Here is a 15,620-nt window from a genome sequence, read left to right on the forward strand (position 1 = left end):
AAAACAAGACTTGATAAAATATCATCAAGACCTCTGCCACCCCGGCATCACAAGATTTTTTCACTGAACTAAAGCTCATAACCTTCCATACTCGGTAGATGACATCAGAGAAGTCTGCATGGAATGCAAGATCTGCTCAGAGCTGAAGCCAAGATTCAACTGTTTCGAAGGAAAATTGATAAAAGCAAATCGGCCTTTTGAAAGGATCAACATTGACTTCAAAGGACCCCTGTCATCATCAACTAGAAACAAGTACATCCTCACTATTGTGGATGAATATTTGAGATTTCCCTTTGCCTATCCCTGTCGAGACATGTCATCAGAAACAGTAATTCAAAATCTCAATGACTTATTCTCCACATACGGCTATCCTTCATACATACACACTGATAGAGGGACCAGTTTTCTATCAAAAGATGTCAAAGATTACTTAATGTCCAAGGGTGTAGGTACCAGTTCCACAACACCTTACAACCCTCAAGGTAATGGACAGGTGGAACGCTACAATGGAATAATTTGGAAGACAATCCGTTTAGCCCTACGGTCCAGGAACATGGATACTTCTCACTGGTACTCTTAGAATCACTAAGCAGCATTCGCTCGCTTCTCTGCACGACCATCAATTGCACACCTCACGAGCGAATGTTCATTCATTCTCGTAATCTCGTAATCCCACATCTATGACAAACTTGCCATCCTGGCTGATCAACGCCAAGGAGGCATGGATGAAGACCTTTGTAAGACGCAGTAAGCATGATCCTGAAGTTGAAAAGGTAGAAATATTATTCATTTGAACCCTCATGTCGCTCAAGTAGGACTTTCCTGATGGAAGAGAAGTTTCTGTCAACATTTGTAGATTGGCCCCGGTAGGTTCCACTACTAGGAGGGAAGAATATGATAATCATATGTCATAAATCAGTTGTTTGAATTATTCTAAATCATCAGAAAGTTTGTTATTTAATCTCAGTTTATTTTAGTCAATAAAAGCCATTATTCTAGCTCTTCAATGGTCTCTATTTATTACACTGCGTAATACCAGACAGTTCAAGCGGAGCTCAATTGGCATGCAAAATTACTCCTCAATGGTATATGGACATACCTCAACCAGTATCTTTGTTAATTTTGATAAAAACATTTTAAAGCTCTGGAATGCAATTAAGGAAATTTCGACAACATACGCCTTTTAGTTTGCTTTGTTAAGTCTAGGTAATACCATAGAGAAACAATAGCGTAAGTAGATATCCCATGGTATAGGGCGTTTATGTCGCAACTTTTACTGTTATCTCAAGCCGATTACTGTGAATTTTACTGTTTTGTTGGGGTGAGAGTGTATGAACGGCACAATATGAGAGACTACCAGTGTCACACAGCTTCACGGGAAAGAATTACATGAACTATCAGCTTGAGATAACAGTAAAAGTTGCGACATAAACGCCCTATACCATGGGATATCTACTTATGGTATTGTTTCTCTATGGTAATACTCTATAAATAGAAATAAAAATCTCAGTAGGCCTACCCTTTTTTGAATTATTTTATCACAACATGTTTCAACATTCATGCCATTTTGAAACATATTGTGATAAAAGAATTCAAAAAAGGGTAGGCCTACTGAGATTTTTATTTCTATTTATATTATAATACTCTTGATGACAGTGGCTATTCATGTATTTAGAGCATAAAACGAGAAAAACAGTTATCGCGCGACACGTAGTTTTGCGAAAGAAATAAAGAAGTTTTAAGCTTGTATTTCATACAAAACTATAAATTCAATAATACATAATTATATATTGTCGCCATTGAGGTTATTATGAACCTTAGCCATCATGGAACTTTGATGATATTGTATCATATGGCTGGAACCAGCAATCAATCAGCTGATCATAGACATAAAAAGGATCATTTCTCAATTTTAGGAAGCTGTGAAGTAAAAACCCTACTAAACCTACTGAGCATGCGCTGCAAGCGTAAAGTGAATGATCGGTCACCTACCCAAATCAGCTAAGCTAATTCCTGAGTTTTCAGTAAGTAAAGAAGTGTTTGTTTTATTTTTAATGAAGCTTCCAGAGACTCTTTATCAGAGTGTAGGAGCTGTCAAAAAACAATTACAATTCTAAATAATTACTATTAAACGAAAACCCCAATTAAATGCTGTAAATCAATTACAATTCTACTCTGTTTTACTATCAGTAGTAGTTTTACGCATGGCGCCATAAATAAATATTCTGAATGAACCGACTAAAAATACAAATTTCCAAATGCCCTCATATTATTCCAATTTGGAATTGGTATTATGGTATAACTTCATTTCTAATTTTTTCTAATTTCTTAATTTTTGTAGTACTGTACTCTTCACAATAATATTTAGATCTCCTAGAAAAGATTTTTTGGACAATGAATGTTCAGGCCAGTTTCTTTGTATAGTAGTTTTAGTTTTCCATTATCCGCTGCATAGTGCTGAGGAGATTTTGTCGGTTTATTTTGTTCCCACTACTTGAGCCATCCCCTCCGCTCCAGGCGAGGACAGCCCGGGGCTCATCTTAGTTGCAAAACAGATCTCATCGTCGACAGATCATTGTTTTTCGTTTGGATAGTTGATCCATAATTAGCAACTCCTATTTTTTTAATTTGTTATTTTTGAATAAATCATTATTATTGTAGATATAATATATTCGTTTCGTGTAGTAATTGACTCACAACTTGTGCTTGTGTTTGAGAAAATATATTGAGAGTGAAGGCCAACGCCCTAAATCGTTTAAAATACTTTGAGTGAAATATATATCCAGTCAGTACAAATGTTTGAGGACTAAGGACCACAGGAACGGATCACACACCATCGCAGTATAATATCGATTTGTTTTCATCCATTTGTCTCCTTCATATCCCTTATTCCAATTTACCACCTGATACCCTGTTTGTAACAAATCGGTATATCATACGTCATAGTTTGGATTGGGGTAAGTGATTTTCCTGGGTCTAAATACTGGTGTGCTGAATTGGATATATGAATGTGTTTGTTCGTATCATACAGTCCAACCTAAAAACCAGAGGCAAAAGGCCTATGGATATATGAATGTGTTTGTTCGTATCATACAGTCCAACCTAAAAAACAAGAGGCAAATGGCCTATGGAGACGTAGTATTTGTAACAATGAATCTAGAAATATACTATATCTTGAAATGATGGATAAAAATTGAGGAAATAAAGCAGATGCTGACCCATGATTCCTTGATTTGATCTTGTAATTTGAATTCTGATTGTACGGCACAGTAGAGATCATGGTAGGCCGCGGCAGCAATAATTTTGTCAACTTTGGATGCATTTGATGCTATCTTGAAGATCATTTCGTCTTGTGAAAACAGGCAATGTCTCTTTGTCAATGAGTAGTGTTCGATACATTTCCGTCCATAATCGATCTGCAACAAACAAAACAGTCAATGAAGACCCGAGTTTACTACAAAATACTTTTGAACTTTCAAGATATTTGATTTGAATTGGTCATTTGATCACCATATTGTATTTAAATTAGACTCTTATTCACTATATTTCTTATCTTAATGCTTTTCTGAAATAATATTATGAAATTTGTAAGAAGCTCTTTTGAAGGGTTGCACCAAGTTGAGATCAGTACAATTCTAAGATCAGTTGATCAAGGTGAGTGCAACTCAGCATTAGGAAATGCGCACTAACGTGCGCTACGTGAGGAATAAAACAAATATATGAAAGTTAATTTCATCAGTTAATTAAAAAAAAAATTTGTAATTTACAAAACTTGGCTTCATAAAACCAAATTAGTCCAATTAGGTTGATTTTCAGGAAGGTGCCCCACACCTTCTGGAAGATTTTTCTTGACTTCACATGCTATCTTTTCTCTATGGTAGAGCTAAATGCATGCCTATATTGAATAGACTTAGAACGTTGTCAAAAATCCACTTTAATTGACAACGTTCTAAGTCTATTCAATTATGGAAAAGTTCCACAACATCAACATTAACACTACATGCCTATATTGTCTCAGAGAAGATGCCGACACATTGGACTTGGAACAAAGATTGCGCACATGTGGAGCGTTGGATGAAAGCGTCGGACGATACAAAGTAGTTGAAGCTGTCTCAGAAAATAAGTCCTTAGGAGTATTATTTGATGAACGTTGAAATGGAACTCCCATCGGAATAAATTAACGAAGTTATTAAAGGTTTTCTATTTTCTAAGTAAAGTTACGTTGTCAACGACAATCGTTGAACAATAGTTGTTGGTCGATAATCGTAGAGCGCCTTCTGTGAATCGTCTTCAATGGCGGCTTTGTCACTGATGCAGAGTCGTTGACTAGAATCGTACAGGTCTGCTTCTGAAGCAGTTATAATCGCAGTTGGACGATATTTGACTTTGATTCATCTCATCTCCTCTGATTGAATATGGAATGTAGTTTGAAGTCTCAAGGTCATCATTAATTAAATCAGAAACAAACTTAAACAGAAGTTTTGAAAGTCTGAAGAACTCAGAAAACATTCTCTAATAAGCTTGCAAATGATTGTTTGTTAATATTGCTAAGTACTCTTCTTCTGTTCTCTTTGTAAACATATTATGTGTGGTACACTCAACATTTCCAGACAAATAAATCAGTTTTGTATAAAAACAGTGAACTATATAATGAATTGCTACTCTTTTCTGCACACAGGAATTTTGCCAATGCATGGAAAAAATGACTGTTATTTTATTTGAAATGCATTCGTTTTGCAATCATTAAATATTATACCTCAAAGATGTTATACTCATTTGATGACAATTCTAAAAACTATTCATTGGCTATTTCTAAAAAATATTTCGATGAAGTGTTCTCTCAAATGTTGACAATTTACTAAATGAAACTCACCCAGTCTGGAGGGCCAAAATGGATGGATTCTGCGAAATTAAACCCATGGTTGAAATGCGAGTGATATGCTCTGGGGAACGTAACAACAAACTCTCCCTCGTTTTGGTGTAGTCTGTATACGGGTATTTCTGAAAAATGCAATTCAATTTATTGTTTACACTCAAAACAGATCAATCTTGCAAATAGCCATCTCATAAGTAATAATTTGAAGATCATTGATAAATTTTGTCCAAATAATGAAGTGAGGTTATCTGAACATAAGGTTATCTTTTTGAAGTAAGGTTATCGGAACGTCTTCACAAAGTCGTGATATTTATATAAGCTTTGATGTAAAATTATCTCTGCATTGTCATACTTGATAACATTAATTATGACATCAAGTATTACATTAAGTCGCTGGAAAAATCTAGATAGAATTTTATAATCCCACATTACTCACAACTCAAATACAACATGTGTTCTTGAGTATGAATTCAAACAAACAAGGAATATAAGTAGAAAGAATAATGTGAAATAGGTCGACTGCTATGATTGGCAGGTTCTATAGTTACAATAATTATAATTTATCATAAATAGTAGTTGAATGAAAAAGACTAAAAATTGTCAAAAAAACCACTGATTTATTGATAATAGAAAGACCGGTTTCGGTTATTACACCATTGTCAATCTCTGATAAACTAAAAACTAAATACAAGAGCAGCAGAATTTATACTAGTAGGCGAGTACTGCTATTGGTCGAGGGCATGAACGCCTGCCATTGGCCTAGCTAGACAGTCTCCTCCCCCTCAACGGTGTGACAAAATGGCGGCTTAAGCAACAGAATCGCCATGATAATAAAATTTACTTTCAGTACAAAATAAGAACCAAGAGAACAAGTGTGAAAGATAATAAAACAAATATGTAAATGGAAAAACTATTGACTAATGTATGCTTACAATTTTATGATAAAACTAAATTCGTAGTGTTGTATTGGTTGAAATGAATCTGGTCATTTAAACTATATTGGGAATTTTCCTTGATTACTCTTGTTTATTCTATAGTTACAATAATTATAATTTATCATAAATAGTAGTTGAATGAAAAAGACTAAGAAATTACCACAATAACAAACGTTGTGGTATAATTACCACAATATCAACTTACTACACAAAAAGTGAAAATAGTAGTTGACATTTTATACTTTTTTTATTCATTACGGAGAAATACCACAGAATCAATAGCATTTCAACGAAATTGTTAATTAATAAAACACTTATTTAAAATTGTTATTAAAAACGTTAATGAGGGTAAGATAAAACGCGAAAAATGACTGGAATTACTGTTAGTTACAATAAGTAAGGCTCAACTCACACTACCTCGACTCAAATCGTACGACTCCCGTCGAGGATCCTCCAGTCTCTCGCTCGACCTTTACGACTTTTTTGCTTATTGTCACTACTTCATTTCCATGCTACTCCATCTCTAATCTTACTTTATTAAAAATATAAGATCCAATACTACTTCGCATGTAACAAATTTTATAATAATTATTATGAATCATATGAGTCTAATTCTTATTATTGTATTATCTAGAATGATAAAATATCACTTTCATAAAACATAACCTCACTTTCATTAACAACATGTCGAATCGACGCTCGACTCAGTCTCACAGTCGTAACATCGCGGATACTAGAATCGACTGGTCTGAGTGACACCATTTGGAAACCATGCTGCGTCGAGAAGAGACTAGAGTCGCAGTCTCTTCTCGACTTGAGTCGCATAAGTGTGAGTTGAGCCTAAATTGTGAGAGAGGCAAACGTGGAAGAAAAAAATTCAATCTTCAAGATTTTTTTTTGATATTAATAGACACACTCATAAATTGAAAATACAATGTGGTATTGAAACAATAAATTACCTTTATCCATCAATTTATTTGGGTTGATGACAGTGCGTAAAACCTGTAGGAGGTCCGTTTCATCATTCTGTTCAGGAGCAATCTCCTTTACAACGTTTTCAAATTTTTCGGCATGGGTGCTGGGGACGGCATATACAGTTTTGCGATCGCCGCTGAAGAAAGATAAAACAATAAAATCGGAGTAAATACAAACAATCAAATTAAAAACTAAAAAATACAAATTATGATCATCAATTTTAAGTGATTGAATTTGAATAAAATGAAATTTTACATTAAAATTCAACTGATTGAATTTTATTACAGGAAATTCATAATTATTATCAATATCTGTTTGGATGAAAATGATGGATTAATCAAATGCTCAAATCAAATTCATTCATTTGTCAAAAGTTTTAATACAAATAGACAGAATGCAACAATGTAAAATTTATGAATTACAGTAATAAATTATTATACTGTTATTAAAAAGTATAATTTCCATTGAAATGATTGTATATAATATTATTCATATTATTTGCAAAAGTCAAATATTATTTTTCATATTGTGGCTCGAATCAAATCTACTTACAAATGTAAGGTGCTAATTGAATAGCACCAATGTTCCTCTTGGCGCCAGTGAGACGTCGAGAAAAGCATGCCAATGTCCATCCACGAATCTGTTATTGAGGAGTTGATGTATTTCAATACGGAACCCTCAGACGTCAATACATTATTCAAGTTCCATGGATGGTCGACAAATCTTTGGTAACTATTACAGAGCTGAAACCCCAAACAGGAATTTATGCATTAAAGTTCATTAGACTGGACACTAAGGCTCAACTCACACTTACGCGAAGAGATTGCGACTCTAGTCTCTTTTCGACGCAGCATGTGTTTGTTTCCAAATGGTGACACTCAGACCAGTCGATTCTAGTCTCCGCGACGTCACCATTTGAAAACACATGCTGAGTCGAGAAGAGACTAGAGTCGAGTCTCTTCTCGACTTGAGTCGCGTAAGTGTGAGTTGAGCCTAACATAACGTTTCACAAGACCTATACACATGTCCGTACAGTTGAAAACCCTGACCTGTGACTTCGACATAGGTCTGCAGGCGAAATAACGCTGTACATATGAACAGAATAAAATTATTGATTTTTTTCTATCTGAGCCTATGAGATTGGCGTAGTTTTAGGTTAGTTTTTCCTTTTTGGTTATTTCTTCACTGCTCTATAAATTTGAGGTCAATTCATTAAATTAAATTGTTACGACTGATGAAAACATCGTGTACTCTTTCAGGTCAGGTGTACTCGAACACTGTTCGTCTGATGCCGCTTCCATACTCTTGCCAAGTGCGTACAAATGACGACGAGGGCGAGAGTGTGGATGACTTCTATGCCACCGCTCGCCTTCACTCCGCCCGTACGGATCTATACAACGAGCTGCTTGGCAAGCGACTTGGCGAGAGTGTGGCGCTGGCATGACATGGTTCTGGCCGCGACACCACACGTTAACGTCACACCTCTAAATGGGCACCTGCGTTTAGCATATCCCGTGAGGTGTGACACGCGATCACTAACAAGTCGCTAGGCGAGAATCACGGAGGAGTTTAGCCTGCATTGAGTGGAACCACCACTATACAGTTCCGGCTGTACGTGGGCTGGGCAAGCCCGGACATATCCTCTATCTCGTCTACAGACCTGGAAAAATACTCGTGGCTCCCAATTGTATACGTCTCCGTGGCGGGCGTTTGCACGTCCACCACACAGGCGCCCAAAAAGGTTCAAGCGTTTCGGAAAGAAGGACCAGTGAAAGGATTTTTCGACATGCTATGATGCTACTTCCAGAGACGGAGGCGTACCCGATTCCCACAGTCTGGGACGCGAGGTCTGGCCTCCCGGGGGTTTCACATGCCGGCTACTTCCAGAGACTGGGGTACCCATGTTCCCATAGTCTGGTCTCTCAGATTGCTTCACTGTGCCCAGCTACTCCCAGAGACGGAGAGTTCTGGCGACTTGGTCAAGCCTTGAACCTCCCATAGTCTGGAGCCTTCACCCAGCTGGACTGCTATAAGCTAGGCTACTCCCAGGGACGGAGTCACACATGACAGTCGTATGTCAGTCGGCGCTGGCATGCCAGTCGTATCAGACATGTGAAGCCTTAAGTTAGTGACCAGCCTTACTTCAAAAATTAAGACTACGATATAGTTTAGTCCGAACTCCGTCAAAAACTTTTCAATATAATTACAGAGGGATGTTACAGTGGAAAATGTATTATAATTTACCATGATTGAAACAGTTATTATAGAGATTGCATCATCTTAATCTTGAAAGACAAGAGGTTAATAATAAAAAATATGTTCACCCTGATTATAGGCGCCCTGAATCAGAAATATAGCGTCAATTTATTACTTCAAAATATATAACTCAATTAACTAGGCATTCGTGAAAAAATTAAAGTAGTGAAGATGATCCACTGTTTTAGTTTTTCTTCAATCTCACTTTTCATTACGAACTGCTTGTTAATGATAAACTTTTCAAAACTTAAATTACGACATAGCAGTCTGGTTTTTATTATTACAAGCTATTAGCTTCTACTCATTATCTCTGAAGTGTTGATTAAGGACTCAGCGACCGAAAGCATTCCAAAAATGTGAGTAAAAACTAATAGCTTTTAATCATAAAAATCGGACCGCTATGTAGTAATCAAAGTATTGAAGTGTATTAGTTTGTATGAACAGTGGCTATTTCAAGAATAAATGTTAAGATACTACTTTCTAAAAACAATTATTCATAAACAATTTAAAAACACGATTCAAGTAGCACGATTATAATAATTAATAAATCTATGATTTTGAAAATTTTTAATGTTTCAAGTTGATATCTTCTAATTTGGTTTGGTCGAGCGGCATTGGAAGTTCATACTTGGTAAGGTTAGTATGTCTCCAACCAATTACAATATAACTGTAGTTAACCAACTGAAATGACAACCTTATTTCTGTTAGATGTACAAGTTGCTAGTATCTAAGATGGTAAAACAAAAAAGAGCACAAAGATTTTATTTTACTCTTTGTGTGATTTCAAGCTCACTTAATAAAGCAAGTTTACAGTGTTTGCATTACCCTTAGTGAAAACTTCGATATAATTTTAAAAATAAGGATATTGAGCAAAGTATTAAAGCGTTGCAGCTGACCTCTTTGTTTTTCTCCCAAATAACAGTATTAGCGGTGGGGAATCCTGTACCATTCTTCCCGCTTATATTGGAGCCATACTCAACGACAGTATCAAAAGTTCTATTTTTTTGACTTAATTTCTTCCAATACTCGGTCTCCAATATGTCTGGATCGATACTTTGCATCTCCTCCTGAAAATGATAAATATAAATACATTGATTTGGGATGCATGAAAAATCGGAATAATGCATGATACAGGCTTCAAAACAGTGACTGGAATTCAGGGGAGTGTCTCGATTAGACCAGGTTTCGATTATACCAGGTCCTATTCTACAATGAAGCTGAAAACCTGGTACAATCGAACTACTGGGTTAATCGAGATGGAATGCTTCGATTAACCCAGTAGTTCGATTGTACCAGGTGTTATAAACGAAACCTGGTCTAATCGAGACACAGGACCTGGTCTAATCGAGACATGGGCTTCCGACGTATATTCAGATTAGTCGAGGTATGCGATTACACCAGGTTGTAGAATTTTGTATAGTCAAATGTGTAGATTGCTCCAGGTACAGTCGGTTCCTTGTAAAATGGTCCTTTTTCGCAAGGCTCTCTTTCATGCATACCTTTTCATTACCAATGTCGGTGAATAAAAGCACTAAATACATGTTTTTTTGGATTGTTCGAATCACAAAATATCATTTGTTGAGTGAGCCAATATTCAGAAATTTTATGAATATTCAGATTTAGAAAAGGCATTGACAATGAAGATGTACGCTTCAGCCGGGCGGGTCATATTTTTATGATAGCGTAGCTACCGACTGTTCTTTATATATATAAAACAGCTCGTGCTTCTGCCATTACAGTATATATGACACCTGGTACAATCGAACTACTGGGCTAATCGAAGCATTCCGTCTCGTTTAGCCCACGTCTCGATTAGACCAGGTCCTGTATCTCGATTAGACCAGGTATCGTTTAGATGACCTGGTATAATCGAACTACTGGGTTAATCGAGACAGAATGCTTCGATTAACCCAGTAGTTCGATAATACCAGGTCCTGATCTAATCGGGAAAGTCCGACCTTGGGTAATCGAACACCTGGACTAATCGAGCACCTGGGATAATCGAACACCTGGGCTAATCGAAATGCACCCGAATTCAGAAATTTGACAGCAGCTTACTTCAGCGATTTATTAATTTTGTGTTTTAGGTCAGATCAGTAGACAAATGATACTGTAACTGATTTATGAATATGATAGGCCTAATATTAGTGGAAAAGTTTAGCTATATAGGCTCCGTGGTGGCGCTGACCACGATGCAGTCAAGATGGCTTCCCGTTGGACGAGTGACAACTTCACGAGACGACTCTACAAATCTAGATACCATTAATGAGTTGAAAAATGCTTTCCGGTGGTTTGGAACCCGCCAAAAGCTGTAGGTCCACTCACACTGATCCTTCCCATTAACCACGCTGAAGCCTGGAGTTTCTATAGCAGATTCCGCATCACCCTCAGCAAAAAACTCTACGTCTACGTTCAGGGTCCGCCCTTGATAAAGGCAATTATTCTATGTATTTGATTTTAAAGAAAAATTAATTTGCCAATTTGCCATTGAAGTTCAAATATACAACTCAATCTTGAAGGACTAATTATTAACTACACTATAACTATTAACATAAAAGAAAAGTATTAAACCTAAAAATTCCGAGTTTATTTACTCACGTTTATTTTCATTTTTTTCAAGTAATTTTTTTTAAAAGCCATCGATTTATACTGGAATTCCCGTAACGAGTAGAATCGTTTTCCGTCTTCGAATGGCAGCGGTTTTTCTGCTTCTTCTTTCTTCATTTCTTTGGTAATGCAGGGCGTGCAATTCCACTTTCCTGCCAAATAAAACAAACAAAACTTACATTTCTGGAGCTCATTATATGAAATGAAAAACTACAACGGCGAGCAATACTATTAACAGGGTGTTTCAGAAGTAGTGTCGAACATTTGAGGGTATTGTTCCTGGATGATAGGAGACTACAAATGTCGTATTTGAAGTGTCCAAAACTCAGCGGTTATCCTTATAGCTGCCATTTTGTTTTTTTCACTTAGGAATTTTTTTCTCAAGAACGAAATGTTGTATTGATCTGAAATTCGGCATGAATATTTATGCTATAAAGACTCAACTTTGAAAAATAAAATTAAAAATTTTGTATGTAAATTTTCAAAATGGCAGCCATTTTAAATGTTTGATTGCAAATTTCACGAAAAGAGTTCACTTTACAAAAAATCTACAAGAGACAAAAAGTTAGCAAATTTTATCAAGATTTCAAGGATATCTTATTAATTAAGATTGGTCGAAGAATAACAAAGAAATTAATTCTTTTCGTACTGAAAGCATGACCACTTTTTACCATTTTAAACATCAATATTAAATTTTCAATTCCAATTGTATTTAAGATGAAGCTTTGAAACTCGGTATGGCTCCATATGGCCATCCAGCTGATTTTACAATGTTTTTCAGATGATCTTGTTTGTTCATGGTCATGCATGCAGTACGAAAAGAATTAATTTCTCTGTTATTCTTTGACCAATCTTAATGAATAAGGTATCCTTGAAATCTTGATAAAATTTGCTAACTTTTTGGTCTCTTGTATTCTAAAGTGAACGGTTTTCGTCAAATTTGCAGAAAATTTAAAATGACTGCCATTTTGAAAATTTACATAGAACATTTTTTATTTTATTTTTTAAAGTTGAGTCTTTATAGCATAAATATTTATGCCAAATTTTAGATCAATACAACATTTCGTTCTTGAGATACAAATTCCTAAGTGAACAAAATGGCAGCTATAAGGGTAACCGCTGAGTTTTCGACGCTTCAAATACGACAATTTGTAGTCTCCTATCATCCAGGAACAATACCCTAAAATGTTCGACACTACTTCTGAAACACTCTGTATATGCTGGCATTTTTTTGTTTAAATGAACGTTGTAGTAGATGAATCGCTCAGTAAAATAAGAATTACCGTACAATTTTCGCAAGCATATTCAAACAGACTTCTAATAATATAACTGGCTTTTTATAGATAGAAGTAGCAAAAGCTCTGCATTATTGAGAAGCCAACAAGTCCACAATATGAACCCTATATGCTGATTGTCTTTATTAGCTATGTACTCAACAAGTGAGCTGAAAGAGCTAAATAATAGTCCCAGATCTTGGAATGATTCCATACTTGCCATCCTTTTTAGTGATTATCATAAATCAGCACTATTCTTGAATCAACATACTTTTTAATCCGAATGTAAAATGTCTGATGGATAAGGATTTGATTATGCATACTTTACCTTTGGGAATTTCACGAAGGACTGGCACGATGCACGTTGCGTGGTAACGGGTTTGGCAATTATTACAAGATAATAAAACATCGGGAATTGTTTTTTGGCAGCTTTGACAGTCCTGTCGAAAAAGTAAAATCGATCTCATCAAGTGTACCATAAGATATTATTAGAACGAAAAATACAGTCAAATGTGATGATAAAAGTTACTTTTCGAAATAAATAATAACTTCATAATATTCAGCACCTAAGAAATAATTTACTTAATATAAATCTAAAATCTAAGAGTATATCATTCATGATATGAGTGCAATGGATCGGATTTTACTCATATCAATTTATTAGATTAAACCAATATTACAATACTGAAAAGAGAAAGCAGGCTCTAGCCCAAAACTTCTTCTATTCCTAAATTTAGTTCATTAAAATTGTCCAAAGTAGGGTAATGTTCATTACATTCACTTCAACAATTTCCACGTCTCATAAGAGCAAATAACTTATAGGCTTAAATTTTATAATTATAATCTTGAATTTGGTTAGAGGTTTATATAGAATGAAGAATATACTAAGGTTATTATATTAAACGAAGATAAGGTTAATCTGAATAATTAAGCAGAGTTCACGGCTGTATAGATATAATACAATACTGCTAACATCAGTGCAAACAACGATTCCATCCAATGGATAGCTGTGAAGGTTCTATCACTTATCTCACAAACCTAGCACAATACAAAAAATTGTTGATAGTTTCCACATAGGCCTTCAAGTTTCTTCTTTTGCCGGAATTTAGTAGACATGAAAATATAAATTGCATTAATAAATTACGGTTTTAACCTCAAATATTCTTCGACCCCCTGGGTTGAAGAACTCGCATGATAGTATTGATCCGCAACTTGTAATTATACAGAGTTGGTGAGAATTATTATGGAAACAGCTAAATATATATTTTACCAGTATGAAGTCATAATCAGTCATCCGATGAAGAAACATCGTTTGCCCGAGCGCTTATCGTTTGTTGTAAAAATGATGATTTTGATTACATGACTAACCTGAGAAGTTTGGTCAGGGGTTGTAACGTTTGAAATCTGCAATCTCCTCAGTTCGTTTTGAAGTGCTGTTCTGCGTCTAGTAGCAGTCTGAGAAACCGGATAAGGGACTTTGAATACATGTTCTGGTTTGCTAGCTGCTCCACCTGCATTTGACTTGGATTCCTGAGTTTTGCGCGATTCCTGTGTTTTGCGCCCACTACTGCGAGGTTCGGATCCAGTTTGGGGCGGGTTGAGTACTTCAATCCGAACTCTAAGCTCTCTAGTGCAGGGTTGAGAATCACTAGTACTCGTATGAGCTGGTTTCCGATCAGTCTTACATTTTCGGTCAGTCTGTTGTCTTCCAGAGGACGACTGCTGTTGTTCAGGTTTCTTATTGGCAGCCTCCTATAAGATGATTGATTTGTTGAGTGTAAAAATATTTATGTGAATTGAAAATCAAAAGTGAATAAAGAAAATCAAAGCTGAAAAACCAACGGAAAGAAATATGAATGAAAACTTCGAGAGGGCTTTCTAACTGCATTTGAAAATAAATAGCAGCATAAGACATGAACCTGGAAGGTAACAGCTGAAATCCGCGAAAGACTCCAAGTTTTCATTAATAGATGTCTGCGAAAGATTGAGTGCGTGTGGTGGCCAGATATGATTTAAAATGAAGAGCTCTGGCACAATACAGGACAGATGCCCATAGACATTGAGATCAGGAAGACGAAATGGAGGTGGATAGGCCATACTTTGAGGAAAAGAGATGGAGCAATAGAAAAGGATGCTTTGCAGTGGAATCCTCAGGGGAGAAGAAAAAAGGGAAGGTCAAGGATTTCATGGAGGCGAACAGTGGATAAAGAGCTTGACAAGGTGGGAAAGACATGGCGAGAGGTGAGAGGGATGGCAGATGATAGAGAGGGATGGCAGCTATTCGTGGATGCCCTATGCTATAACTGGAGTTACAGGAGTTAAGTCAAGTAAGTACATGAACCAGGAACTTAAGCCATAAGTACAATTCCAGAAGTCTTCACTTCTATAAAGCCTTAGATTCATTGTCATATCTCCCTTCATCAGAATGATTTTAATGTACGAATCTGACGAAATTTAATCAGCTGGCCGATGGATTAAGACAGGCAAGCTCAAGTGACGTTTGCACAGTGTCAGTTTAAACTAAATTTAAACTGGATTAGATCAATATCAAACCTTGTTTGATATGTGGTTCATTTTGAGTCTAAACCACCAGCTGATTCAATTCAGTTTAAGCTTTCTCTGTGAAAACGATCTCAAGACTAGTAATACATTTTCAAAGTCGAATAGTCTTAATTTTTATGGAAATATTTGATTTAT

The 15,620-nt window shown here is 35.9% G+C and overlaps 1 protein-coding gene across 1 annotated transcript in view; it reads right to left on the reverse strand.

The window, feature by feature from the left end:
• Window positions 1–15,620, reverse strand: part of LOC111050832 (lysine-specific demethylase 5A-like) — a 64,178-nt gene that overhangs the window by 37,443 nt on the left and 11,115 nt on the right. The window contains exons 7-14 of the mRNA XM_022337192.2: window positions 14,292–14,675; window positions 13,252–13,363; window positions 11,641–11,801; window positions 9,939–10,109; window positions 7,339–7,529; window positions 6,771–6,922; window positions 4,874–5,001; window positions 3,219–3,416 (exon numbers count right to left, since the gene is read on the reverse strand). Of these exons, the coding sequence (XP_022192884.2) occupies window positions 3,219–3,416; window positions 4,874–5,001; window positions 6,771–6,922; window positions 7,339–7,529; window positions 9,939–10,109; window positions 11,641–11,801; window positions 13,252–13,363; window positions 14,292–14,675 (1,497 nt within the window). The remainder of the gene's footprint in view (window positions 1–3,218; window positions 3,417–4,873; window positions 5,002–6,770; window positions 6,923–7,338; window positions 7,530–9,938; window positions 10,110–11,640; window positions 11,802–13,251; window positions 13,364–14,291; window positions 14,676–15,620) is intronic.

The sequence above is a fragment of the Nilaparvata lugens genome, chromosome X (genome assembly GCF_014356525.2).
Source record: "Nilaparvata lugens isolate BPH chromosome X, ASM1435652v1, whole genome shotgun sequence".
NCBI lineage: Eukaryota > Metazoa > Arthropoda > Insecta > Hemiptera > Delphacidae > Nilaparvata > Nilaparvata lugens.